This window comes from Tenrec ecaudatus, chromosome 13 (genome assembly GCF_050624435.1).
Source record: "Tenrec ecaudatus isolate mTenEca1 chromosome 13, mTenEca1.hap1, whole genome shotgun sequence".
Taxonomy (NCBI): domain Eukaryota; kingdom Metazoa; phylum Chordata; class Mammalia; order Afrosoricida; family Tenrecidae; genus Tenrec; species Tenrec ecaudatus.
In genome coordinates, this window is record NC_134542.1 from 440,960 (window position 1) to 468,041 (window position 27,082).

At 53.2% G+C, this 27,082-nt stretch overlaps 1 protein-coding gene across 1 annotated transcript in view; it reads left to right on the forward strand.

The window, feature by feature from the left end:
- Positions 1-25,133, forward strand: part of LOC142424768 (contactin-associated protein-like 4) — a 129,015-nt gene extending 103,882 nt beyond the window's left edge. Inside the window, exons 15-23 of the mRNA XM_075530106.1 lie at positions 3,820-3,990; positions 4,128-4,346; positions 7,795-8,034; positions 15,132-15,356; positions 17,947-18,080; positions 18,912-18,999; positions 22,733-22,935; positions 22,996-23,101; positions 24,940-25,133. Coding sequence (XP_075386221.1) covers positions 3,820-3,990; positions 4,128-4,346; positions 7,795-8,034; positions 15,132-15,356; positions 17,947-18,080; positions 18,912-18,999; positions 22,733-22,935; positions 22,996-23,101; positions 24,940-25,133 — 1,580 coding nt within the window. The remainder of the gene's footprint in view (positions 1-3,819; positions 3,991-4,127; positions 4,347-7,794; positions 8,035-15,131; positions 15,357-17,946; positions 18,081-18,911; positions 19,000-22,732; positions 22,936-22,995; positions 23,102-24,939) is intronic.
- The last annotated feature ends 1,949 nt before the right edge of the window (positions 25,134-27,082 follow it).

The window sequence follows — 27,082 nt, forward strand, 5'->3', positions numbered from 1 at the left end:
CATCAAAAGAACGTGGAAGGAATACACAAAATCGCTATCAGAAACCACTGCTTGATGTTAAGCCGTTTCAGGAGGTGGCATCAGATAAAGAGCCAATCATACTGAAAGAAGTCAAAATGCCGGGAAGAAAATGGCTAAAAGAAGGCGCGTGGAATTGGTTGAAATGTTCCAATAAGCCAATGAAGTGTGGACGCCCTCACTCATGCATGCCAGCTGACTGCAGGAGTCCACTCCACAGAAACGTGGCCCAGCAGAGTGTGGGAATTATCGAACAATAGCATGAGCCTCACACACAGGTCCAATGTTGCTGAATGTGTGAGTCTGGGTGGACTAGAGAAACAAACTCATAGACACTCATATGTGTGTAAGAGAGAATTTTATCTCAATGAGCAATTGTACCTTAAGAAAACATCCCAGCCCGGTACAGATCAAGTCCACACATCTGATATTATCCCATATGTTGATACAAGTTCATAAATTCCTCTTTAGAGTCATGCAGCCATGCAATGATGCTGAATGCAAGATCACCGGCAAGTGGGTGGAAAGTCTTGTGGATCCATGAGCATGGGTCTCCATGTGGCTCCTCCAGCTCCAGGGCTCAGACTCTATTGGCATAGCTCCATGTGGTTTGTCAACAGGAAAGTCTTGCAGGGAGTGTCAAGCAGAGAGTGCATGTGGGTCTGGCCTCCAGTGAGCTATTTATCTCCGTAGTGCCTCCAAATGAGGTCATCATGCTTAGACCTGATTGACAGGCTAAATTCCACCCCTTCACTCTTGGTGGTCTCAAGTTGACGCCAGATTATGTAACCACCACACTGAAGATCAGCCAGATATGGTTGCAGCAGTGCATCAATGGGAAGCTGCTAGAAACTCAAACCAAACTCAGAAGAGGGTGTGGCACAAGGGATATCTTTGCTGAAGTCAGATGGATCTTGGCAGAAAGTAGAGACTACCAGAAACATATTTACCTGTGCTTTACTGACTGTGAGCACTCGTTAGGTCATAACAAATTATGGTTCACATTGCAAAGAAGGGAAATTCTGATGCACTTGATTGAGCTAATGTGGAACTTGTGCATAGACCACAGGACAATTGTTTGAAAAAGAAACCGTGTGTCTATTAAAACAGGAAAAGTGTGTGTGTCAGGGCTACATCCCTTCAACATACTAAATCTGTATGCTGAACGAATCATCCAATAAGTCAGACTATTTGAGAAGACAGGGCGTCAGGTTGGAGGGAGACTCGTCAGCAATCTGAGATATACAAGTGACACAGCCTTGGGTGCTGAACGTGATGAGGACTGGAAGCACTGACTGATGGAGATCAGACACCGCGTCCTTCGGGATAGATCGGACTTCAACATGAAGAGAGAAGCTCTCACACTGGACAGCAATCTGCTGTGATCAGTGCAGGAGCTACCGATGTTGCCAAGGGCTTCTTCTGACCTTGGTCCTGTGTGAGTCCGGGCTGATGAGAGAAACAAATCCAGGGCGCTCCTGTGTGTGTAAGAAAGAGCTTTAGAGACAAGCGCATTTGTGCATGAAGAAAACTTCCCAGTCCAGAGCAAGTCCTTAAGTCCAGTGTCAGCCCATAGTCTAAAGTCCTCTTCAGACTCACGAAACACGTGCAATGATGCCGAATGCGGGAAGAGCGCAGGCCAGCAGGTGGGAAGTCTCGTGGCTCCAGTGGCAGTTGAAGCATCTCAGTGCTGGCAGCGGTCTCTGTGTGGTTTCTCTGGCTCCAGAGCTCTGGCTGCATCCGTGTAGCTCCATCAAGCACTTTATCCATAATGTCTCCCAGGGAGTGAGCCTACCTCCTGCCTCCAGTGAGCTTTATCTGCTTTGCACCTCCAAATGAGGTCATCAAGCTGGGACCTGATTACAATCTAAACTCCACCCCTTCCCTCTGAATCCTCTCCAATTGACAGATTACAAAACTACCACAGATCCATAATTAATGTCCATGGATTTATCAGTCAAGAAATCAAATTATTGCATTGGGAAAATCAGGTGAGCCAGTGGCATGTTCTCTCACAGTCACAATGAATAAATCTGTCTTGGAAGAAGTACAGCCAGAATGCTCCTTAGACGTGAAGAGGGTGAACTGTTTTAACTGTTAAAAAGTGAAATTGTCACTTTGAGGACTGAGGTGACCCTGACCCAAACCATGATATTTCCATTGTCTCATATGCGTGTAGAAACTGGACACCGAATAAGAACGATCAAAGAAGAATCGATGCCTTGGATTCTGGCATTGGCAAAGACTATTTGTGGCAGTTACAAAATCTACTGTCATCTTGAGGAAGGAGTGGAGTCTAGCCTGTCAATCAGATCATAGAAATGAAGCCTCTGTCTGGGCATGGACTCCTGGGGATTCTGGGCACGCTTGTCTCCCTCCCTGGACACACATAGAGACACACACTCTCTATGCTACACATTCTTGATGACAAGTCACATGAAGCTATGCTGATCCCAACCAGAGTCCTGGAGCTGGGGTTTCTCTAGTCCACCCGGACTGACACACTGTTCAATACACCATGAACTATAGAGGAATGTCGGCCGCTCAGCTCTGCTGGGTAAGACTCAATGCAGAGGGCCAAGTCCTGGTTTCTGTGGCCTATCGGTGCCCAGCACCTGTGGACCCGGTATTCAGTGGAGCCTCCATTCTGAATGGGTCTCACTTTCTCCTGACTGTCGCTGTTGGGGTTGTTGGAGCTGCTGGCTCGGTTCTGACTCCCAGCGACCCTGTGCAGAACAGCAAGTAGCACCACCCAGCCAAGTCCAGCTCTGTCCGCCCCACCACTGCTGTTGCAGCCCCTGTGCCAGTCTTTTGCCCCCAGGGTCTCCCTCTGCCTGGCTGACACTCTGCTTCACCAAGCATGAGGTCATTCTCTGGGCACTGGTCCCTTCTGGTAAGATACCCAAGTACAGAAGAAGTCTCACCTTCTTCACATCTAAGGAGCATTCTGGCTGTACTTCTTCCAAGACAGATTTGTTCATTGTGACTGTGAGAGAACATGCCGCTGGCTCACCTGAGCACGTGCCTTTAACTGCATTGAGCATTGCTCCTGTGTTGTTTTCGACCAATGGGGCAATGAGAATGGCACGCATGACTTCTGATGAGCCCCTTTTGCAAGGAGCATGGGGATAGATTGGCGTGGAAGGATGTGCTCATGAGGACATGTGGAGAGCTGAAACGAATGCCTTCTGATGGGTCTGGCATCCCAAGGGCCCTGGATCAGACTGAGGTCGGAGAGCACCTCCCTGAGGACCCAGTGTCCAGGGACAGGGGCTTCTAGACGGGTCTGGGGACAGCTCTCCGGGTTCTGCAGGTTTCCTCTCAGTCAACACAACATCATATAGGGTCTTAAAATGGCAAACGAAGAGCAAACTACCTTGTGACCCTCGGAGCGCTGCACAGCGCCCTCAGACGGATCAACGTGGCTTTGCCCTCGGACTCGGGCTGCTGGCTTCAGGGGCTGCTGTGGGATCGACTTGACTCGTAGCAACTGCACAGGGCAGAGTGCACTTCTCCATTTGGTTCCTTGGCTGCCTCCTGCGGCCACAGAGCCCCACGTCTTCTCTGCCAAGGAGCAGGGGTAGAGTTGAAGCCGACCGGTGAGTTAGCAGCCGGGCACTTCACCGCTGCTGTGCCAGGGCCCCAACTCCTTTGAGACAGGCAGCCACAGGAGAAGAGTCCTGGGCTGGGTCGGAAGGAAGGAGAAGGGATCTGCTGAGGGCACGACAGTGTGTGGCAGTCCAACTTCCACGGGGTCCTGAATTTGCTTTTGACCCTCTCTTCCTTCTTCCCCCCAATAAGGGTCATTCTGGAACTCCGTGTCCTTCCACACTGAGACCTCATACCTGCACTTCCCTGCCTTCCAAGGGGAGCTCAGTGGCGACATCTCCTTCTTCTTCAAGACCACGGCCCCCTCAGGGGTCTTTCTGGAGAACCTGGGCATCACCGACTTCATCAGCCTGGAGTTGCGTGGTGAGTTCCCTAAAGTCAGAGGGCCCCGTCGTAGGATAACCATGGCGCCCATGGGAAGGGGTCTCGGCTGGGGGCCCGCCGCTCACGCATGGCCAAGGCCAGCCCTCTCAGGGTAACGTCCATGTCCGGTGCCACAGCCCCCACGGAGGTGGCCTTCTCGTTCGACGTGGGGAACGGACCCTGCGAGCTCATGGTGCGGGCCCCCGGGCCCCTCAACGATAACCGCTGGCACCACGTCCATGCGCAGAGGAACACCAAGGAGGCATCCCTGCAGGTGGACCTGCTGCCCCCCACGGCCCAGGCCGCACCCGCCGACGGCCACGTCCTGCTGCAGCTCAACAGCCAGCTCTTTGTGGGTGAGTCTGCCCAGGCCTGGCGAAGCCTGGCGTGTTGGGTGGTGAAGGCGCCTCCCTCGAAGGGAAAGCTTGAGCCCGCAGAGAGAAGGAGTGTTGGAAGGTCTTGTGGTCCATGGTTTTGGGAACCGGGTCAGTGCCCCTTTTTTTTGCTGACCTCCTGTTTTCCTAAACATGATGTCTTCTTCTCGTGGTCGGCCTTTCACGGGGATGTGTCCAAGCCTCATCACCCTCACGGCTCCCGAGCATCTAGGTAGTACTTCTCCCCACAGCAGTTTGTTCTTCTAGCCCCGAGCCTGTGGTGACCCGAGGGGACAGAGTCCATGCATGCCCAAGGGTTCCCGAGGCTCCGCACTGGCAGTCTTTCTGGGCACAGCTGGCATGAGAAGCAGCTGGTGGGATCGAACCACTGGTTTTGTGTTTAGCAGTCTGACCAATAGAAGCCAACACAACTCCACCAGGGCGCCGGCTCTTCCCAAGGCCCACCCTCCATTCAGTGCCCTTCACCAACACCACTATCCAAATGCCCCGATTCTGCTCTGTCTTCTTTTCCCGTTGCCTAACCTTCACATGCACGGATGACGGCACAGATGGGTTGGCCAGGCACACCCAAGTCATCGTTTGGGGCAAATAGGCACCGTTACCTTATCACAGCAGTGTGGTTGGCTACGCACCGGGCTGCTGACCACGAGGTCCACAGTAGGAGCTTGCCAGCGACTCCGAGGGGAAAGAAGAGCCTTTCTGCTCCCAGAAAGATGAGTCTCAGAAACTCCAGGGGCACATCTGCTCTGTCCTCCAGGCTTGCTGTGACCCAGACAGACTCGCGGCTGCGGTACCTTCAGGAGCATCGTCCTACCCTGTGTGTGGGGGCACCATCCTATCTCATGCGTCACTTAGGAAACTTGCCACGGTGACTCCCGCTTCTCCTGTCCTGGCCTTTCACCTTTGTTGTCACATAGTCCTTTCCCATGTCTCATCCGCTCAGAGCACATTGTTAATGCTTTCCTGAAATGGTCGGTTAAAGTTAAGTAAATATCATTAAACTGGTGTGTTCTTAGATCTAATGACCACACGCACTGGGCTCTCCATTTGCCACGTGGCTCAGCACTTGAGCCCGCAGTCCTTCTACGTGAGAGAGTTCTCAGCACTTGAGCCCGCAGTCCTTCTACGTGAGAGAGTTCTCAGCACTTGAGCCCGCAGTCCTTCTACGTGAGAGAGTTCTCAGGACTTGAACCCGCAGTCCTTCTACGTGAGAGAGTTCTCAGGACTTGAGCCCGCAGTCCTTCTACGTGAGAGAGTTCTCAGGACTTGAGCCCGCAGTCCTTCTATGTGAGAGAGTTCTCAGCACTTGAGCCCGCAGTCCTTCTACGTGAGAGAGTTCCTTTCACCTGCCTTGTAGCCCGGCTATGATGTCATGGGTTCTCTGGGCTGCGTTATCTGAAGAAGTGTTGACCTCGCTGTACCTCTGAAGCCTGCTTCTGAGGCACAGAGCCCTGTGCTGGCAGGCGGTGCGTGTATTTCCTGCCCGCCTCTCACTAGGCGGCCCCGAGGCCTCTACCTGCATTGTTTCTCAGACAAACCTGTCATCTCCAACTTTGTTCCTCTGCGCACACTGCATCTTCTGTACTGCGCTAGATTTGTTTGTGATTTGTTAGTGCTTTTATGGCGTGTGTGGTGATGTGCCTTTGTTTACTTGTCTTCATGTGTTGGGCTTGATTGGGCTTTAGACACCGTGGGGCTGTCATTTTCATCAAGCTTAAAAGTTATTTTCATGTGTGATGTTGGTCTGGCCCCTGCCCTCTTCTTCCACGAACTCCGTTCACAGATCAGGGGCTCTGGAAGGGCTGTTCATGTTGATCTTCCCTCTCTTTGCCCTGGGAGTCCCATTGGCAGGTTTCCATCGCCCTGCATCCAACCCTTTCTTCATGAGTTTGTCCCTCCATGCGCCAACCCACTGCTGTCCAGTCCGTTCTGCTCACAGCCACTCTGCAGGCCAGGAGAGACCTGCTCCCTGGTTTCTCAGACTGGCACTCGCTATGGGAGCAGAACCATCATTTTCCTCTCATGGAGCCTTAGATGGTTCCCAGGGCAGCCAAGTGCCTGACCCTGAGCACCACCAGGGCCCTCGCTGCTGTGCCGACGGTGCTAGAGTGCCTTCCCCGTCCCAGAAATGATTTTTGTTTGCAGCTGGTGCTTTAAATTTTGTTTGTTCTCTCTCACGCCCTCGCGCTCTCTCTCGCTCTCGCTCTCCCCATGCAGTTTGGGTCTTTTCAGTACACCCATGTCTTTATGTCATGGGTGTGTGCAGTGAAGGGCTTCTGCTTCTTCCGGAGTACTAATGAGGATTAATGAATCGCGTCACTGCAGTGAGCTCCTCCCAGCTCTGTGTCTGGTGGTGCCTCACCAAGTAGGGGGTCATCCCTCGGCCTGTTGGAGCAGCGATTCCTGCCCAACACCCCTTCTCAGCACCCATTCAGCACTCTCTCCCTCAGCACCCCACAGCACTGCCCCTCTCAGTATTTCCCTCAGCCTCCCGTCAGCACTCCCCACGAATGCTGTCCCCCTTAGCTCTCCCCTGCTCAGCGTCCCCAGCACTGCCCCCTCGGCATCCACCACACTCCTCCCCCCAGCCCCTCCACTCGTCTGTCCTTCCATCCCTCCGTCTTGGGATGGCAGATGTAGCTCCAGTGCTGCCCAGATCAGTCTCCACCTCTGTCCAGGCTGAGAAGCCCCCGAGAATGGGGCCAGGGACAGTTGCCGGGCTCCTGTTCTGATCGTCCAAGTTCCAGAGGTGGCCACCCTGTGGCCACGTGCCAGCACCTGCCCTGTGGTCTGGATGGCTGTGCTCACATGGATGTGACAGCTGGCATCCAGGCGTGGGAGATGCGGTCTTGTTTGTGCTTCGAAAGCCTGCTGTCTTTAGTCTTCAGTGGCCTGACCAGGGGTCCTGACCAGGGGAGAACACACCACACGTGGCATGGCTCCAAGGCTGAGCGCTGTGCAAACAAGGGACAGCTGCCTGGCCCTGCACATCTTTACCGTTGCTGACCGCACCAGTCCAGGGTGGTGGCCACTGCGCTGCCCTGTGCCTTCCAGCCTGGGGCCCCTCTGCAGGGCTGTCACCTAGTCTAAGGTGGCCCGGAAGCTGAGTCCCAGCCCGGAGGCCTTGCTAGTGTTTAGTGCCCCTTTGGCCCCACCTCCAGCAGCCTGCAATATGGGACACGCCCCACCCCACCACCCAGGACACCAGACTGGCAGGCAGGTGTGAGGTGGCCACTGTCACACGGGTTCTAGCCTTCATTCTAACTTGAAGGTTGGGATCCGGGAGGAGGCTGTTCAGAATGAATGCTAACGGAGCTCCCAGGTAACATGGACTCCCTGACACACACACACCCCTTCATCCCCGCGGATCCAGGCATCGCCCCTGAATTAAGCACTCCTGTCTCCACAGGGGGCACAGCCACCAGGCAACGAGGTTTCCTGGGCTGCCTGCGGTCCCTGCAGCTCAATGGGCAGACGCTGGACCTGGAGGAAAGGGCGAAGGTCACTCCGGGTGTGAGGCCGGGCTGCCCAGGTCACTGCAGCACCTACGGTCACCTGTGCCTGCACGGGGGGCGCTGCCGGGAGAGGCCGCGTGGCTTCACATGCGACTGCGCGCCTTCCGCCTTCACCGGGCCCTTCTGCTCCGACGGTGAGTGTCCGCCCACCGGCGGCCGAGGCCCACAGCCACATTCTGTGCAGCCTCTGATGCCACCCAAGGGGTGGGGGGCACCCTGCCTCACCCTCACAGCTCACCTCCCTGCTGTGTCTGTGCCTGGCTCAGAGTCCCCTGACTAGCCCCCAGAGGACGTCCTGGCCTGTGACCTTCACGGAAGCTGACCCCCGGGTCCTTGCCCGCAGGACCCCTGGGTGGACCTGTGACTGCCAGCCTTCCCTTAGCAGCCGAGTGCTTGACTGCTGTGCCACCCGGGCCCCTCCGGCCTCACTTCATGAGGAAGAGTGGGGTCCTATCCCTCGCTGTCTAGCAGGCTGTCAGTGAACAACCCACGGCCACAGCTGCCGCCCAGAGCCCACTCTTAGGGAGGAATCATGCGGGGCAGGCCCGGTCCCTGATGAATCCTCCCAGGGCAGTCAGCCTCCTCAAACCTCCCACCTGAGGCCCTCGGCGAGTTCGCCTCTGTGGTGGGGGCTGCCAGCAAGTCAGCTGTGAGTCACAGCCACCCTCACCGCCATGCGCAGCCACCCTCGGTGCGATGGAGCTGTTGTTGCAGCCACTGTGTCAGTCCACGCCCTCCAGGGTCTTCCGCTTTGTCGCTGCCCCGCCCCCTTGCCAAACTTGACCTCCTTGCCCAGGGCCTGGTCTCTCCGGACAGCACCTCAGGCGTACTCGCCACGACACGAGTCTCACCATTGTGCGTCTCAGGGGCATTGTAGCGGGCTTCGTTCAAGACAGAGCCGGTCGCTTTTTGTCAGTCACGATGCTTCATTATTGCTGTAGCTCTTGTTATTTGAAGTCATTCATTGAATTCGTTTTAAAATTGTAAATGTTATTAGTTAACATAAATTATTTAAAGTAATTATCTACAATTTCAAAATATGTTATTATTTAAAGCAATAGTTCCAATAGTACAAATTGCTTTTCCAAACATATCTTATGGGTATAATAAGTAAATTTTCACTGCATATTGGCTCAGACTAGGTGAGTTATTGAAGCGATTTGCTGTGGAATTTGTCAGTGGGTTCTTGCTCGGGTGGAAGGAGGAGATGTTTCTAAGCCTCTCTCCTTCCCAGAAACCACACACATTCCTCGAATAGGCATTAGGATCTGAGTCTGGCATGGAAACCATTCTGGGAAGGTTCTTGGGCGCTATATGCTTTCATAGGTGGCCAGGAAACAGCCAGCAAAGCAAATGTCCACTTCCTCCAAGACTCCTTGGCCTCGGCATTGTGTCCTTAAGAGCCCCGGGGCTCAGCAGCCCAGTCTGGATGCCTAACTGGATCGTCAGCTATTGATTGCAAATCACTTACGGCAATTAGCTGCCTACAAGTGGTCAGGGGGCAGTTACGCAGACCCGAGGCTGTGCGTCAGTCTCCTGTCACCTTTCCAAGACACGATCACCTGTGCAGGTGCTGGGTCGCCACCTGTGCCAAGGACACGTCTGGGGTTATTGGCAGAGAAGAGTGGTCCATGAGTCCTTCCTCCCCACAACCAGCACCGTCTGAGAGAGAATCCACACCTCTGTCCGTGGAGCATCAGCCTCAATGACGAACTGGAAGAAAACGCTGTCACCATGGCAGCGCTCCTCACGCTGGTCTGTGGTTCAGCTGCCTTCGCCAAGTCTTTAACAGTTTCTTGGTGAAAGTTGACAAGCTAATTCTAATCTATTGACGGAGATGCATTTGGCCTGGTGTTCACGAAGCAGTTTTTAAAGAGAAGAACAGCTAGAAAATAGAGACTCCACGGATGAACCCCTACCACCAGTCAATGGATTTTCCATAAAGGCATTGATGCCATTCAACCAGAGGAGCGGTGTTCTCTAGGCAGATGGATCTGTAACACTTGGGCAAGCAAAATGACAGCAGGAATACTGTCCCACTCAGTCGTCACCACATGCAGATTAGCCCACCAAGCGGGAGCGTGTGAAAAAGAATGCGGCATCAGGCTCTGAGGAGGGTTCAGCTCCCCATTCTATTTTTTTTGGGGGGGGGGGAGTTTAACCCTAATTTTTAACTGATCTTTTATTATTTCAATAATTTTGTTGGCCTACAATCCCCATATGATACAACTCAGTAGTTCAATCATATCAAGTAGAGTTGTATGATCGAACTTCAGAATATTCTCTTCATTCTTGTACTTATTAGTTCCCCGTGTCCACCAACCTCCCCCCACACCCCCTTCTTAGGGAGTCCCATGTAGGCCTACACAAAGGCGTGCATGCACGTGTCCATGGCAGATTGACTAAGGTTCCCGGGAACTGGAAACAGCCGCTGTGCTGTGTACTGTGGAAGAAGCTCATTGCAGTCACACGGTGGGCTGCCAGCCTTCAGAAGCCCGAGTGCAAGCAGCCCGAGAATGCCTGGGATCCACTCTGTGAGGCCCTAGAAAATGCCCACCCGCCTAGCGGGCCAGGGAGCAAGCTGCCGGGGTGGTGATGAAGGAAGGGGCTGATTGCAGATACGCTCAAAGGGTCGTGGAAGAATTGGAAATGTTCTGAATATCGATCGAGGTGGTTATTTCATGGTATTTGCATCTGTCAGGCTTGCTGAATGTACCCTTAAAGGGATGTATTATATGTAACTGTCCTGCATGAAAGTCGATTAAAATGGTATTTTATCCCTTCTGGGTGAACACAATTTTTAATGTCTTAGGGGTTCCACATCCCACCGCCTCTTGAGATCCTCTCCTGCAGCAAACGTTGCACTAGAAGTGGGCGCTGTGTTGTGGGTGATGAGGTGTCCCAGTGCCCTGGAGTAGGTGTGTGGGACAGTCACGGCTGGCTGTTTGTAGACCCTCCATTCCGGGCCAGATAAATGAGGAAGAGTGATCACATCACCATGCCTCCACCACCCTGCATCCGGAGATTCCATCCCATGTAGAATGCAAAAGACACGCACTCATGAACAGAGCTGGCAAAGATGGACAGTCTATTGGACCATTGGCTGCTCCTTGATAAAATTTGCAGGATGTCGTCATCCTTGTGGGCAGAACTGACTAGAGTCTGTGTGTTGCTCTCTGAAGAGAGGGACCCTTAGACCTCCTTCCCTCATCAGTCCCGAGAGACCACTGCTGGCCGTCTGTGAAGGATGAAGCACAGGGGGTGGGGGTGAGACTGTCAGGAAGTAGAATGTGGTAGCCTGGAATTGAACAGATCACAGCGAGCGTTTCCCTGGAGAGTGGCATGTGACCCTATTTAGAAACATGCAAGACACCCTAGAGGACTGCCCTGAAATCCGCCGCAAACTGGGGACCCATCCTCAGGTATATGGGTGCATAACATAGCACTAGTTGACAGCCCACCATGTGAGGAAGTAGCATATGAGCAAGAACCAATGGTGCTGAAGGAAGAAGTTCAAGCTGCACTGAAAGGATTAGCAAAACACAAGGCTCCAGAAATGGATGGAATTGAAAAGTTTCAACAAACTGATGAAGCACTGGAAGCACTTACTCATCTGTGCCAGGAAATTTGGAAGACAGTTCCTTAGCCAACTGGCTGGAAGATATCCATATTTGTATCCATTCCAAAGAAAGGCGACCCAACAGAATGCTCAGATTTGATATCACATGTAGGTAAAATTTTGCTGAAGATTATCTACCAATGGTTGCAGGGGTCCATTGACAGGGAGCTGCCAGAAGTTCAGGCTGGCTTCAGAAGAGGTCCTGGAACAATGGATATCATTGCTGATGTCAGATAGATCTTGGCCCAAAGCAGAGAAGAGCAGAAAGATTATTATTTGTGTTTCCTTGACTATGGCAAGGCATTCGACTGTGTGCATCATAACAAACTATGAGTAACCTTGAGAAGAATAAGAATTCCAGACACTCCGTTGAGCTCCTTTGAAACTTGTACATGAATCAAGAGGCAGCTATGTGAACAGAGCAAGAGAATGCTGGATGGTTTGAAATCAGGAAGGTGGGTGTCAGGGTTGTATCCTTTCACCATACTTGCTCAATCTATGTGCTGAGCAAATCATCAGAGAAGCTGGCTTATATGAAGAAGACTGAAGGAAGGCTAATTAACAACCTGGCTGAAAGTGTGAGGACTTGAAGACCTTACTGTTAAGGATCATGAATTGTAGCCTTCAGTATGGGTTACAACTCAAGGTAAAGAAAATAAGAATCCTCACAACGGACCAATAAGTAGCATCATGACAAATGGAGAAAAGATTGCTCCTGGAAGCAGCAGTCAGGTAATCAAAATATGATTTTCATTAGATCAATCTGCTGCACACACCTGTTTAGTACTGAAAAGCAAGGATGTTACTTTGAAGACCAAGATGCTTCAGACCCAAGCTATGGTCTTCTGTATTAACGCATCTACATGTAAAAGTTGGGTATTGACTAAAGAAGACTGAATGGTGATGTCTTAGAATTGTAGAGAGGAATACAGAAAGCACCTTAGATTCTTAAAAGGACAAACATCTGTCTTGGAGAAACATGGCCAGAGTGCTATTTTGAGGCAAGAGTGTCTAAACTTTGACTTACATGCTTTGGACATGTGGTCAGAAGAGACCAGTCCCTGGAGAAGGACATCATGCTTGGTAAAGTAGAGGGGCACCCAAACAGAAGAAGCCCCTCAGGGAATGGATTGACCCCATGGCTGCAGCTGTGGGTTCAGGTATAGGGACAGTGGTGAGGATGGCGCAGGACCGGGAGGTGTTTCTAACTATGGGTCAGAACTGGCTCGATGGCACCTAACAACAACAACAAATCATCGTGGCCCTGGGCTTCCATTGGCTAGTTCTTCTGAAAATTAGAATAAGCTAGATGACATTTTATTTTTTAAATCATTTTATTAGGTGCTCATACTGCTCTTATCCCAATCCATACATACATCAATTGTGTAAAGCACGTTTGTACATTCACTGCCCTCATCATTCTCAAAACCCCTGGCACCAGGCCCTCATTTTTTCCCATACCTCCCTGCTCCCACCCGCCTCATGAACCTTTGATAATTTATAAATTATTATTTTGTCATATCTTGCCCTGTCTGATGTCTCCCTTCACCCACTTTTCTGTTGTCTGTCCCCTAGGGAGGAGGTCACATGAAGATCCTTGTAATCGGTTCCACCTTTCCAACCCACCCTCCCTCTATGTTCCTAGTATCGCCACTCACACCACTGGTCCTGAAGGGATCATCTGCCCTGGATTCCCTGTGTTTCTGGTTCCTATCTGTATCAGTGTACATCCTCTTGTCTAGTCAGACTGGCAAGGTAGAAATGGAATCATGATAGTGGTGGGGGGGCGCATTTAGGAACTAGAGGACAGTTGTATTTTTCATCATTGCTACGTCGCACCCTGTCTGGCTCATCTCCTCCCCGAGACCCCTCTGCAAGTGGATCTCCAGTGGCCTACAAATGGGCTTTGGGTCTCCACTCCACAGTCCCCTCTTCATTCACTGTGGTAAGATTTTTTTGTTCTGATGATGCCTGATACATGATCCCTTCAATACTTCGTGATCGCACAGACTGGTGTGCTTCTTCCGTGTGGGCTTTGTTGCTTCTGAGCTAGATGGCCGCTTGTTTACCTTCAAGCCTTTAAGACCCTAGATGCTATATCTTTTGATAGCGAGGCACCATCAGCTTTCTTCGCCACATTTGCATATGCACTCATTTGTCTTCAGCAATCATATCATGGAGGTGAACACACAATGATGTGATTTTTGTTCTTTGATGCCTAATAACTGATCCCTTCGGCACCTCATGATCACACAGGCTGGTGTGCTTCTTCCATGTGGGCTTTGTTGCTTCTGAGCTAGATGGCTGCATGTTTATCTTCAAGCCTTTAAGATCCCAGACATTATATCTTTTGATAGCCGGGCACCATCAGCTTTCTTCGCCATATTTACTTATTCACCCGCTTTATTATTTTCAGCGGTGTGTCAGGAAGGTGAGCATCATAGAATGCCAATTTAATAGAAGAAAGTATTCTTGCATTGAGGGAGTACTTGAGTGGAGGCCCAATGTCCTTCTGCTACCTTAATACTAAACCTATAAATATACGCACATAGATCTATTTCCCCATCCTCATATATAAACATATTTGCATATATACATGTCTTTATCTAGACCTCTATAAATGCCCTTTGCCTCCCAGCTCTTTCCTCTATTTCCCTTGACTTTCTTCCTGTCCCACTATCATGCTCAGTCCCCACCAGGGTTTCAGCAATTCCTCTTGGCTACATTACCCGTTATCATGCCCTACCAGACCTCCCACACCCTCCTCACCACCAATTTGGATCACTTGTTGTTTCCTTGTCCCTGGGATTGTTAACACCACTTCCTTCCCCCCCCCCCACCTCCCTCTATCCCATGTCCCTGCTGGAACTGTCAGTCCCATTGTTTTCTCCTACAGATTGTTCATCCAGCCTATCTTATTTAGACAGACCTGCAGAGATAATAACATGCACAAAAACAAGACAAAGCAAAACCAAGCAACATACAACAAAATGACAAACCAATGACAAAAAAAAACACAACAAGAAAGAAAAGCTTGTAGTTAGTTCAAGGATCGTTTGTTGGCCTTTAGGAGTATTTTCCAGTCCAGTCTGTTGGGGCACCATGCCCTGGCCCCAAAGTCCACCTTCAGCATTCCCTGGGGGCCTCACTGCTCCATTATCTTGCTGTTCTGTTGCACCCCTTAGTGTTCGGCCTCAGTGTGGCGGGATCAGATCGGGTGCAATTCCCACACTCTGTCTCCAGTGTTGTCCTCTGTAGAGCTATAGGTCAGTGAGGGGTATCATGTCTCATAATGGGGCTGGCCATGTGGTCCTCTCTGTATACTGGCTGCTCTAATTGGGGTCATCGTCCTCAAGGCCTGGTGGGCCATGATGTGCTCCACTCTCTCCTCCTCCCCCGTCATCAGCACCCGTGTGCTCCAATCAGATATGTCCCTCTCCCAGAGCTACAGATTCAATGCCATCTTTTGAAATAAATTATTCTGGGGGGAGGGGCAGGTGTCCACTTAGTAGTTGGGATTGGGACCAGCCCCCCATAGATGGCATTTTAGACAGTCTACTTAAAACCAGACCCTGCACAATTTGAACTTGAAACAATGCGTGCTTCTTTCAGAGGTTTCTGCGTATTTTGGAGCTGGGTCCACGGTGACGTACAATTTCCAGGAGTATTATTCCCAAAGTGCAAACGCCAGCTCCCACGCTGCCTCGTTCCACGGGCAGTTGGCCTTGGCGAGAGAGATGATCTCCTTCGCCTTCAGGACGGTGCACAGCCCGAGCCTGCTGCTCTACGTGGACTCTTTCTACCAGGAGTACCTGTCAGTCATCCTGGCCAAGAACGGTAGGTGTCCCCTCAGTGTCCCAAGAGCAAGTCGGATGGATCACCACAAACACCAATAAACCTGCCGCCAGAGTCAGGTCTGCCTCAGAGCACCACTGTGGGACCACAGGAGCAGACCACACTGTGTCTCTCTCATGGGGCAGCTGCTGGGTTGGAACCACTGACCTAGCAGTTAGCAGGGGAGTGCTCTAACCACTGCACCCCTAGGACTTCCTTTAGAACAGTAATAATGTGACAGTTGCTCTCAAACGGTAACCAAGGGGAAAGGGCATGCCCTCCTATGGCCACTGTGTTCCTATGTGTTTACTTCTCAGAACTAAACAAACAATACGATCACAGGAGGGAGCATTGCAGCAATCTCATTCATATTCTGCTATAAAATTCATAATCTGGATCTTTGATGTGAGCTGTGGTCCTGGTCGCTGGAAGATGTTGGAGAGGCTGAGGGCGTGTTGTAGCGCAGAACAGCGGGGAAGCCATGGCCGCCCGTGGCATGAGTGTTCACCTAGCACCTCCTGGTCCTGAAGTAGGGGGAGCCACTTCCACCCAGAAGTGAGAGGTCACAGTGCCACCACCAAGGTCAGTCAAAGTCCTCGACGCATTAAACGGGAAGCCAGGGCAGTGGTTCACGGTCTGGGAAAACTCACCAATGTGTCTGGCTCATGGAATGTTACCACAGCAGGACCGACAGCTGGAGGCCCCAGGACAGACTCTGCTGGAGCCACGAGCACAGGGTTCTCACCCTTCCTCATGCCGCGACCCTGTCATACAGTTCATGTTGTGGTGACCCCCCAACCGTAACATTATTTCTGTTGCTACTTCATCACTGTAATTTTGCTACTGTTATGAATCAGGCGACCCCCATGAAAGGGTCATTTGACGCTCCCCCCCCCCCCACCAAAGGGGTCGCAACCCACAGGTTGAGAACCACTGCACTAGCGGCTGACAGGAGATGCGGCCATGGAGAGACTCACCTTTGCAGGCGCAGACTTTAGAGATAAGACCTGGGGTCAGTGAACCAACAGGCTGCTGACCATCTCAATATCACCCCAGGCTAAAACACTCAGCAATGAGGGACCATCCAGATGTATTACTACCAATAGGGCACACCTTCATTAGCTATATCAAAACAGAAGCTCCTCTCTCTGGACAGACCGTCCGTCTAGGTCAACACACATGTAAAAGTGGCGTTTCCAGCTCTGAAACCCCTCCCCGAGACTGCATTACCCCTCAACTTATACCTTGTCAGGGGTGCCGCTTGGGCATCATTGGGGGACTGGAATCATGTTCCTTTTCCAAGTGACTTGAGTTTGGGGAGGAAGAAAAATCCAAAGAGGCAAAGTAAGGGCTGGAGGGTGGGTGGGATCAGCTTGTCCAGTGGCATTCCCATAGGACAGCCCTCGTTGTGCCCAGAGAATCGGCAGGTGCATTGTCCTGACGGAGCAGTCCTCAGAGCAGCCTGTGTGGCGTGGCCTTGCCTCCCCGTGTGGTTCCCATCTTCTTCCATCTTCCTCCGAATACACCAGGTGATGCCCTGCTGTCTCTGGAGCCCCCTAAACACTGTGGCATCCCCTTTTGAGCTAACCTGTCTGCCTTGAATCTTTTATGTGTATTTTATTTTTGCTGACCCATCGTCTTTTCCACTAAGTTGAGTGGGGACGTCTGAAGGATGTAGCTGACGTTTCTGGTGATTTCGGCTCGGTGGAGGGCTCTTTGCAGCTCTCTCGATGCCTTGGACTTAACTAGCCCGTCAGGGCCCCTTGGGAGACACCATTCTGATGGAACTTTATTGGAAGGCTCCCTCAGGATTCTAATCGAAAGTGTGACCGAGAGACCTTGACTGCAGCCACCCACCGATACAGAGACCTGCCTAAACGCCATGTTGACAATAAACCATGTCTGTGGGAACTGACAGCCTCCGGCAGTGATGCTCTGGGGCTCACTCTCACCTATAGGAATGTTGGGTGGGAACGTTTGCTCCCATTGCGGGTAGAGAGCTGCAATCTCCTCAGCAGTAGGACAACCCTGGACCATGGAGACGCTGCTGAGAAAGCAGCGCAGTGACTGATTTCTTAGCTGGTGAAAAGGCCGGAGAATCCACTCCTGAAGCCGCCCACTCCCGGCTGCTCCACGCGGAATGCACAGCCTCGTCAACTGGAGGCAGTGCCCGCAGCCCCAGGGCGCTCATCAGTCGCTGCGCGTCCTGCACGTGCCCTAACGACTCACCTTCCAGGACTGGGGAGACGAGACGATGGACATGGTCATCTCGGCTCTGCACAAAGCTTCGGTGCCTCTTGCTGGAATGTCGGATGCATCCGAGGGGAACTCCACCCGGGACTTTCACCAAGAAAATGAGGGCTGCTAGGAAAGGAGGTCTCGGGCGCAGCAGCGTCAGTTTGGTCATGGGCCATGGCTGACTGGGGAGGGACAGCCCCAGGAAGGGGAGGATCGCAGCTGCAATAGCACCTCTGGGTGGACGGATCAGAGCTGTGTGATGTACCCAGAAACAAATGCCAACCAACTCCTCTCTGGAGAAAGCAGAGGCAGCTCCGAACGTGGTCATATTCACATTTTATGTTCCCCATTGCAGGGAGTTTGCAGATTCGGTACAAACTCGATATCCATCGAGATCCTGATGTTTTTACCTTTAATTTCAACAACATGGCGGATGGGCAACTTCACCACCTGAGGATCAGCCGAGAAGCAGGAGTGGTCTTTGTGGAGGTAAGAGCACGCTCGGCCCCCCACTCCAGTGGGCTCAGCAGAGAGCAGGAGGGCAGGTCTCAGTGCAGGTGACAGCGTGCTCACACAAACCGTGCCAGGAACCACCCCTCCAGTCGGTAGGACCTGACGCAGGAGGTGGGCTGGGCCGCGTAGTCGATGCTGCTTCCTCAGGTGCACAGGCAAGAAGTCAAGTACGGTCCAGTAGTTTACATTTGCCTATTTGCCTCAGCACAGAACCTGCCAAATGCCTTGCAAGTACTGGACTGCTTAAGGTTTTCCTAGTGTGTCTTCATTTACTTGCCCTGGAAATGTCTGTTAGCGCGCATTGCTGACAGACTTTTGTGAATGATTCTCCAGTGAGCATCTCCGCCGTGCAATTTACAGAAGTCCAAATGGTATGGCAATTTAAAGACCTTGTTTCTGAAAAACATGATTATGATTAAACTTTGCATAACTAGACAAGAGGTGAGTCAGTGTAGAGGCAGTGAGACGACTTTGAAGGCACCACTAAGTGACTCTGCTCTCTCTGTGGCTTCACATTTGGGGTTTTACTCTTAAGATCTTGCAACCACTTGCCCCTTTTCTGTGAGTTCTACCATCATTGGTAACTCATACACTGTCAGGAAACAGCGAAAGCCAAGGAGGCAAACTGGGGTACAGGATGAAGGCTGGGGTGTCATGCTAAGTCCATGAGCAGTAGTCACAGCCCGGCTCCTTCATGCGGGCTCTTGCCCCTTGGGGAGCACTAACTTGCTGTGTGTTTCTTGCTCACTTTCTGTATTATCTTCCTTTGACTCCCGTGCCCTGCGGGTGCCGGCTTCTCCCGGACAGATGAACCAGAAAGCACGGAGACAAGTGAGCCTGTCCTCAGGCACGGAGTTCCACGCCATCAAGTCCTTGGTGTTGGGCAGGATTCCAGGCAAGTTGAGGGGCGCTTCCTGCCAGACGTGGAGCCAGCAGGGCCCCTTGCACAACAAGCCGGATCCTTGCTTCATTTTAACCGCGCCGTTAGACCAGTTACGGGAGAAAACATTCCTTTGTGGGTGCCCAGGTAACTCTGAGACAGACCCTACTGTGCTCTGCTGAGAAGACTCCTCACCCCCCTTTTCTTTGGCCACTGGAGCACAAGGACCCAATAATTTCCCAATGCAGCAAAGAAGCACCCTGCTTCAAGCTGCACCACGTGAGGTACGCAAAGAGCGGATTAACCTGCTGCACATCCAGAAAGCTCTTGGGGGGAGGAGGGGGTGAAGGAGGGGTGTGAATGCACGTGGCAGTTGTCATAGAGGGAGGGTGTAAACACACATGGTAATTGCTAGGGAGGAGTGTGAGCACACATCACAGTTGTCATGGAGGGTGTGAACACACTGGCAGTTGTCATGGAGGGTGAGAACACTAGCAGTCGTCACGGAGGGTGTGAACATATGTAGCAGTTGTCACGGAGGGTGTAAACACTGGCAGTTGTCACAGAGGATGTGAACACTGGCAGTTATCACAGAGGATATGAACACATGTGGCAGTTGTCATGGAGGGTGTAAACACTGGCAGTTGTCACGGAGGGTGTGAACACATGTAGCAGTTGTTACAGAGGGTGTGAACACATGTGGTAGTTGTCACAGAGGGTGTGAACACATGTGGTAGTTGTCACAGAGGGTGTGAACACACTGGCAGTTGTCACGGAGGGTGTGAACCCCTTGCAGCAGTTGTCATGAAGGGTGTGAACACTGGCAGTTGTCATGGATGGTGTGGACACATGTGGCAGCTGGCATGGATGGTTTGAACACATGTAGCAGTTGTCATGGAGGGTGTAAACACTGGCAGTTGTCATGGAGGGTGTGAACACATGTGGCAGTTGTCATGGAGGGTGTGAACACTGGCAGTTGTCATGGAGGGTGTGAACACATGTGGCAGTTGTCACGGAGGGTGTGAACACATGTGGCAGTTACGGAGGGTGTGAACACATGTGGCAGTTACGGAGGGTATGAACACATGTGGCAGTTGTCATGGAGGGTGTAAATACTGGCAGTTGTCACAGAGGGTGTGAACACATGTAGCAGTTGTCACGGAGGGTGTAAATACTGGCAGTTGTCACGGAGGGTGTGAACACATGTGGCAGTTGTCATGGAGGGTGTGAACACAGGTGGCAGTTGTCATGAAGGGTGTGAACACTGGCAGTTGTCACGGAGGGTGTGAACACATGTAGCAGTTTTCATGGAGGGTGTGAACACATGTAGCAGTTGTCATGAAGGGTATGAACACTGACAGTTGTCATGGAGGGTGTGAGCACACATGGCAGTTGTCACGGAGGGTGTGAACACAGGTGGCAGCTGTCTTTCACCTCTGGATCAGCAGGCCCAGCTTCAGTCTGCTGGAGTTTTCTGGGGGTGGTTTTGGGTCCAGTAACCTCTTTTGCAAAACAGAGCCCAAATACCAGACCAGAAGCCCTTCTGACTGCTCCTGCCCATCTGCTCAGTGGCCCTGCTGGTCCCAGCTGTCCGGATCCCTTGTACCCTCAGAGACAGCCCCATGGGGCTGGAGTTGGCACAGCCTCCATGGTGGACAGAATCTGAAAGGACAAACACTGGCCAATTCTGTCCCCAAAATGCCCTGCTCTGCCCAGGACAGCAGCTAGTCTTGTTCTGGACCATTGCTGGCAACTAGTGCTCTCAGGGACACCACCAGAGGCAGGACAGTGACACCTGAGCAGGGGGCTGCCGGATTGTCTCTTACCAGGGGGCCAATTATCCTGAAAATGCACTCAGCCCACCCACAAGGACATCGGGATCTGGGGGAAGCCACCCCAGTGCCTCAGCCCAGGAAACACTGACAATGTTCCTGAAAGAACAATGCAGGAAACATTTACAACTGTACTGAAAGAATAGTTTGTAAAATACAACTTAAAATTCAAAGTTGCTGATGAAAAGCCTTCAAGTAATGTGCACGATACATTGTATAACAACCTATGAAAATTAACTACGCCATTTAAAACTTAATGAGCGCATGAATATGAAAGAGTAAGATTGATTTTACACATCAGCATTTATATATATATTTCCTTCAGTTAAAAAAATGAAAGCATTAGGATGGAATTGAGAATATCCATGTTTTGTTCGAGAACTAGATAGTCATTGATACCTTACTCAGACTCCAAGGTTGAAGCTCTGGTCAGAGGGTTAATTTTATGGCCTGGAGCAGTTGTGCTTCTTGAAACTTTAAATAAAAATCAATTTGCTGCATGCTTAACAGGCACTAATTTCACCAAGGTCGAATGACACTTGCCACCTTTTGGCGGTGTCATTAACGCAAGGCTGGGCGTGCCATCCATACCCAGAGAAAATGGGCACTTTCGGTCCCGGGCGTGCGAGGCACAGGAAGTGCCTCCTCACTCAGGCCTGGAAGCCCCCTCAGAAGGACATACTGTTTCTCAGAGCAGGCTGGACATCTTGGGTCATCACCACACCCCAAAAGGGGCTCCCACAGCCGAGGGAGACAGCAGGACCCTGCTGACAAGGCTCTGGAGTTGAGCAGGAGCCCAGTGCAGAGCAAAGGCTTGTTGGGATTCAGCAGATGCACAGCAGGCGAGGCACCCCGGATGCAGTCCTAGGCACTCGGAGGCGGGGTCAGCTGGCACCATGCCTACACCCTCAGAACCGAACCTTCTCTGAGCTGCAGCTTAAGGGGCTCTGGACCCCGGCAGGATGTGTGGACGCTGAGACCATGAGGGCAAACGCACCCTGGACACTCAAGGGGAGAGGGGGAAGAATTGGGCAACTTCAGACACCTTTTCTGCAGCCATGGGGGGTGGGGCGGCACAGTGCCCCTGATGCCACCAGCATCCATTCTTGGACAAATGCTGACCTGCCGGCCCGTGGAACCCAGCTGCTTCACCTTGAGGGTGCTAGAAAATCGCCGTGACCCAGAGCAGAGGAGCAAGGAGGGACTGCCAAGCCAGAGAGACCCACCTCCCAGGGCATGTGCACAGACAGTGTGACCTGCATCTGCTGCCACCAGTGGTCAGTGCATGGACCCCGGCTGTGGTGGCCGCGTGCCGTCACCGGTTAATGGATCGGGCCCTGGGGATGTGAGGTGCCAGCTGCACCCCCCTGGAGACGTGCAGACACCGCCTGAGTCTGAATGAGGTCAACAGCCTGATGTGAGTGCCGCGTGGGGACAGGCCAGCAGACACACGGTTGGTTAGATTGCCCCAAAACAACCACTACTGTAAATTTGAAGTTCAAGACTATGATTCCCCTGCCTCTATGTGGGCAGTGGTTCTATTTTACTTTCTAGGGCATTGGGATTTCAGGCGAGTCTAAATGCACAGTGCTCTCCGAGTTTCTTCATTGACTGGCCCTGTGCACCTCACTGTGGCTGTTATTTAAGCTGGACTTTGATACGAGGGGGACAGCTGATCCAACCGTCCAAGCTGTTCTCCCCCACTGCCCTCCCAGTGACCCTCACTGTTCCTCCCCCAGTGACCCACTCCCATTCATGGACCCCCCCCCTGACCTGTGTTCTGTCCCCAGCCCCCACTGAGCATCCTTCGGTGACTGACGCCACTACTGGCCGTGTCCCCACTGACCCCCCTGAGCAGGGGCCCCTCTGTCACGCCCACTAATGCTCCTCCTTGTCTGTGTTTCTGTGGCCCTCAGAGCCCGGCGGCCACGTGGACGCCGACACGGCGCAGGCGGGTGCGCAGGGCTTCGCCGGCTGCCTGTCCTCCCTGCAGTTCGAGCGCGTGGCCCCGCTGAAGGCCGCGCTGAGCCCCAGGCAGCCCGGGGGGACCTCGCTGCGGGGCCCGGTGGCTGCGTCGCGCTGCGGGTCCCCGGAGGGCACAGCTCGGGAGCACCCCCACGCGTGGGCAGGTGGGCAATGGGAAGGGGGGGACCGGGTGGGGAGTGGGCTCTGTCCCAAGGCTGAGTGCACCCCGCTTTTCCTCTCCACCGCAGATGACTCCGGAAGGCCCGGCGAGGTGGAGTCCAAGTCTGAAGCTGGCCGGCGGGACTCAGTGGTGATCGGAGGTGGTTGCCAGCCGGTCACTTCCTAGCGGGGTGGCATTATCCCAGGGGCCCCATCCCCACTCAGGGCTGGAGAACTAGGATATAGAAAGCGGTGCTCTCTTGAAGAGAAGGGAGCACCAGGGCCCCAGCGCAGCTCAGACTATGACTGTAAAAAGAGGTATAAACCCCAGCATCCTTTCTCGGGGTGGGTCATCCCCATGGAGCGAAGATGGGCACTGGGGTTGTAACAGGGTGGCAGAAGTTCATGCCCACCTAGGGAAGCCCCAAAGGAAGGCCTGGTGATGCACTTCTGAAGCCCAGCCCTTGGGGTCCCCAGGGAGCACAGGGGTCCCAAAGAACCAGGGCCCCACAAGATGAGGTCCCCCTTAGAGTCGGGGTCCCCACATGCCTGGGCCCCCATGATCCAGGGTGCCCCTGAGGCCAATGCGTATGTGTGCCCCTCATGGTGTGTGATAATGATGTGACAGGGTGTCAGGGCCACCTCTGTGGTGTGTGCCCAGCACCGATGGAGGTCCACAGTCACTCTGAGGAAGACGGGACTTGTCCTGTGACAGTTGGCCAGGACACAGCCCTGACCAGTCTCTCTACCCCACCCCCCTCAGCTCCTCATCTTCCTAATCCCTGGAGTCTGGTCCACACAGATGTCTGGGGGCGGGCATCCGGGGGGAGTGGGGCTGGTCGAGGGAAGATCTCGGGAGCTGGGGGTCCTCAGTACTCCCAGTCCAGATGGGGAAGCAGGGCTGTGCATAAAGGGGTCAGTGCTCTTGAAACAGGTTTCTGCATCTGAGGGACCCCCCCCCCCCCCGTCCATGATGCCCAGATATCTGTCCTTTTGCCACGTCCTCTGTGCATGTGGAGCAGAGCAGTGAACAACCACAATACAGGGCAGGTCCGTCCCCCCCCACCCCCGGCGCAGGGGTCCATGCCCTGGGGGGCTGCTCCTCGGTCAGGAAGCAGGGAGGTCCCCTCCACCAGGAAGTCGACCCGGTTCCAACACAGAGCGGGGAGAATGGAGCCTTTCCACTGTGGGGTCGACCTGCAGGCTCCAGACTCCACACAGGGGGGTCTTTGCAGCAGAGCATCTGGAACTGCAGGACCACTCAAGGGGACTCTTTCAGACCTCCACAGGCCCCCCTCTGAAGTGTTGCCTCATCCAAGCTGCAAAATTCTGAAGTCCCCTCAAAGGCATGAGAAAGCTCATAAAGTTCTCTACTGTCAGAGGCTTCAGGGGGCCTGGGGTGGGGGCGGGGGGACTGTACTTTTCAAAGGAGGCAGTTGTGTCTGCTTACCTATGAGCCCTGCTGATCGCGGGGACGCACCTGGACATCACAGAGGGTGGAGTCAATGAAACCCCTCCACCCACAACTGGCATGTCCCGAGCTGCCTGGACCAAGCAAGTTCAGAGAACTCAAGCCTGAATCTCAGCACCAAGCCAGATTCCTGGAGCCTTGATGGGCCCAGGCTCAGAGTTGGTTGGTGGCGGCGGCGGTGGTGGTGGAGGGCAGGCTTCCACTCATGGCGGCCCATGGACAGCAGACCCAGTCACTGCCCGGGGCCCTCGAAGTCCACTGTGGTGACCACCGTTTGTGAGTGGCTTCCAACCCGCACACCTCCTAGCACCAGACCCGTGCACGTTCCCTGTGACCCACGGCTGTGTGGGGGCGGAGTTTCATCAGTGAGTCGCCACGGCTTTCTCCCAGGCTCAGCAGAACAGGAAGAAAGACCGGGAAAGCCAGAAAGTCGTGTCCCTCTCACTCTGTGCCAAGCTGACCGCACAGTGTCCACCTGGGCAGAGGCCACCCCCGGGTCCTGATGCTCTCCTAATCTTCCCTCTCCAGGTGTGGTTGCTGCGGTCATCTTCGTCCTACTGTGCATCACGGCTGTGGCCACACGCCTGTACCAGCAGAAGAACTTGTACCCAAACGAGGAGACAAAGCGGTCAGAGGTGGAGGGCCCGCCTGAGGGTGTGCGCAGAGGCGACGTCCGTGCACAAGGTGCCGCCGGCGGGAATCAGAAGGAGTACTTCTTCTGATGGATGATGGCCATTCTGTGAATGCACGTGCTGCTGCCTGGTTCTGGAGAGCTGGGGTGCTCCTGGAGCCAGTGACAATGAAGTCCTAGTGCTGCACAGACCCACCGCCCAGAGACACCGAGAGACACCAGGTGTCACCAGGCAATGGATACTGTCGCCATCCCTGACCGTTTCTACGACCCAGCTGCCACCAGAAGCTGAGGTCTCACTTGCTGAGCGACGGGCCATTGGCTCTGCAGAGAGACGTGTTGTGAAGCTCGGTGAGCCTCGGCCCAGTGCTGACAGCTGCGCCTGCTGTGGACAGAACTGAGCACCTTCTTCTTTGTGTCCGTTGACTGCACGTTCTCCTCCTGAGCCATAGCCCAGTGGCCAGAAATAAACAGCCTTTCTGCCTTGTCCCTTTGCTGGTCGATGCAGAGAGCGATGAACTTCTCTGAAAGGCTTCTCCTGGTCTCACGTTGATTCCCATTCAGATGTCCTTGCTCACTTTGGACACATGGTGAGCCAGAGCACTGGGAAGGTGCAGACCTGACAGCACCGGGCGTTTTGCCCTGACCTTCTCTCCCCTGTGTCATCCTGCCCCTGCAGACACTCAGCACTGCCCGACTTAGGCCAGACTCGGACAGATGGAGCCACACGCCCTGCTTCTGCAGACGTATTTGTATTTCCCTCTGCAACCCCTGAGTAGCACACAGTAGCAACTCTCTTTCCCTGAATTCTTGGTGAGAATGATAGCCTGCTGCTTCTGTTGTTAGTTTGACTGATTTCCCCCTCCTGTGGGCTCCCTGGGGCTCTCTGCGCTCCCCTCTCTCCTCCCCCCCCCCCAGCTTCTTTCTGGCATGTGAGGGCAGCCAACCTCCTAGTGGCTGTCCTTGGATGATAGCAAGCTGCTTGAGGTACACACTCGCTGTGCTTTACCAGGCACTCAGGAAGTGCTGCAGCTGGGCCCCTCCACCTCCCCCATGCCCCAACCCCCGGCAACCAGAACAGCCCCAAACTCCACCTTCTAGTTCCAATTCCAGACCCCTGGGCCCAGTTCTCCAAGAGCTCACTGAACCAGTACATTACCTGGGCCCCTCTCCTTAGAGTTCAGTCCAGGAGAGCAGAGGCTGGAACATAGGAGTGCCGGCTCTTGGGCAGCCCCAGGGGCCACCACATGCACCAAGCTGGGGTGCTGAGTGTGTCCACAGTGACAAGGTGGAGACAAGTGGATTCTGTGCTGCTGTCTCCTGTCCATTTCACAATTCTTTCCACTTTAGACATGGGGAACACATCGCTCTCTCTTAATCTGTCTAAAAGGTCATCCCTTCCTACCACGCTGGGGTCCCCTCACGCTTCCTGTAAATTGGAAGATCTCCCCCAGCCAGCGCTGGGGGCACAGTCCCCAGATTTTCCCTGAGAGGCGTGGTCTGCCTAGAGAGGGACTCAACAGAGACATGGTGGCTTTTCCTCTTTTTTCACGCAGAACTGGGTACAAACGTCATCGAGACATCGCAGCAGCTTCTACAGCAGTCTGTTGGGCTGAAAGGAGGGTGTGTTCAGGTGGCTAGTGAGGCCAAGTGGCCACTTCCCACCACTACCCCCCTCTGTTGGAGGCTGGAGTGCTGCACCCAAGTCTCCTGGACATCCCCAGCGGCCGCTGCCCTGCCCCAATTTGTAAAACTTACCCTCCAGTTTGTTAATAAAACAGGATTTAAAAATAAGTAAGGTTTATATTTTAAGAGGATGTCTATGGCATGGGGACATGATGAGCATGGGGTTTCACAGACAGCAGTGCCACCGTGGGGACTTGGCACTGACAGGTGTGTCTGTGCACACCTCAGGGGTGACCTGGACTGCTGTTGCTCACCCCCCCCCCAGTTTTTTCAGTGGCTCGAGTGAAAAGCAAGAAGAAATCGGGGTTCATTTACTGATTGCTACCTGTAACAGAGCATGCAGGGTGCTCACCT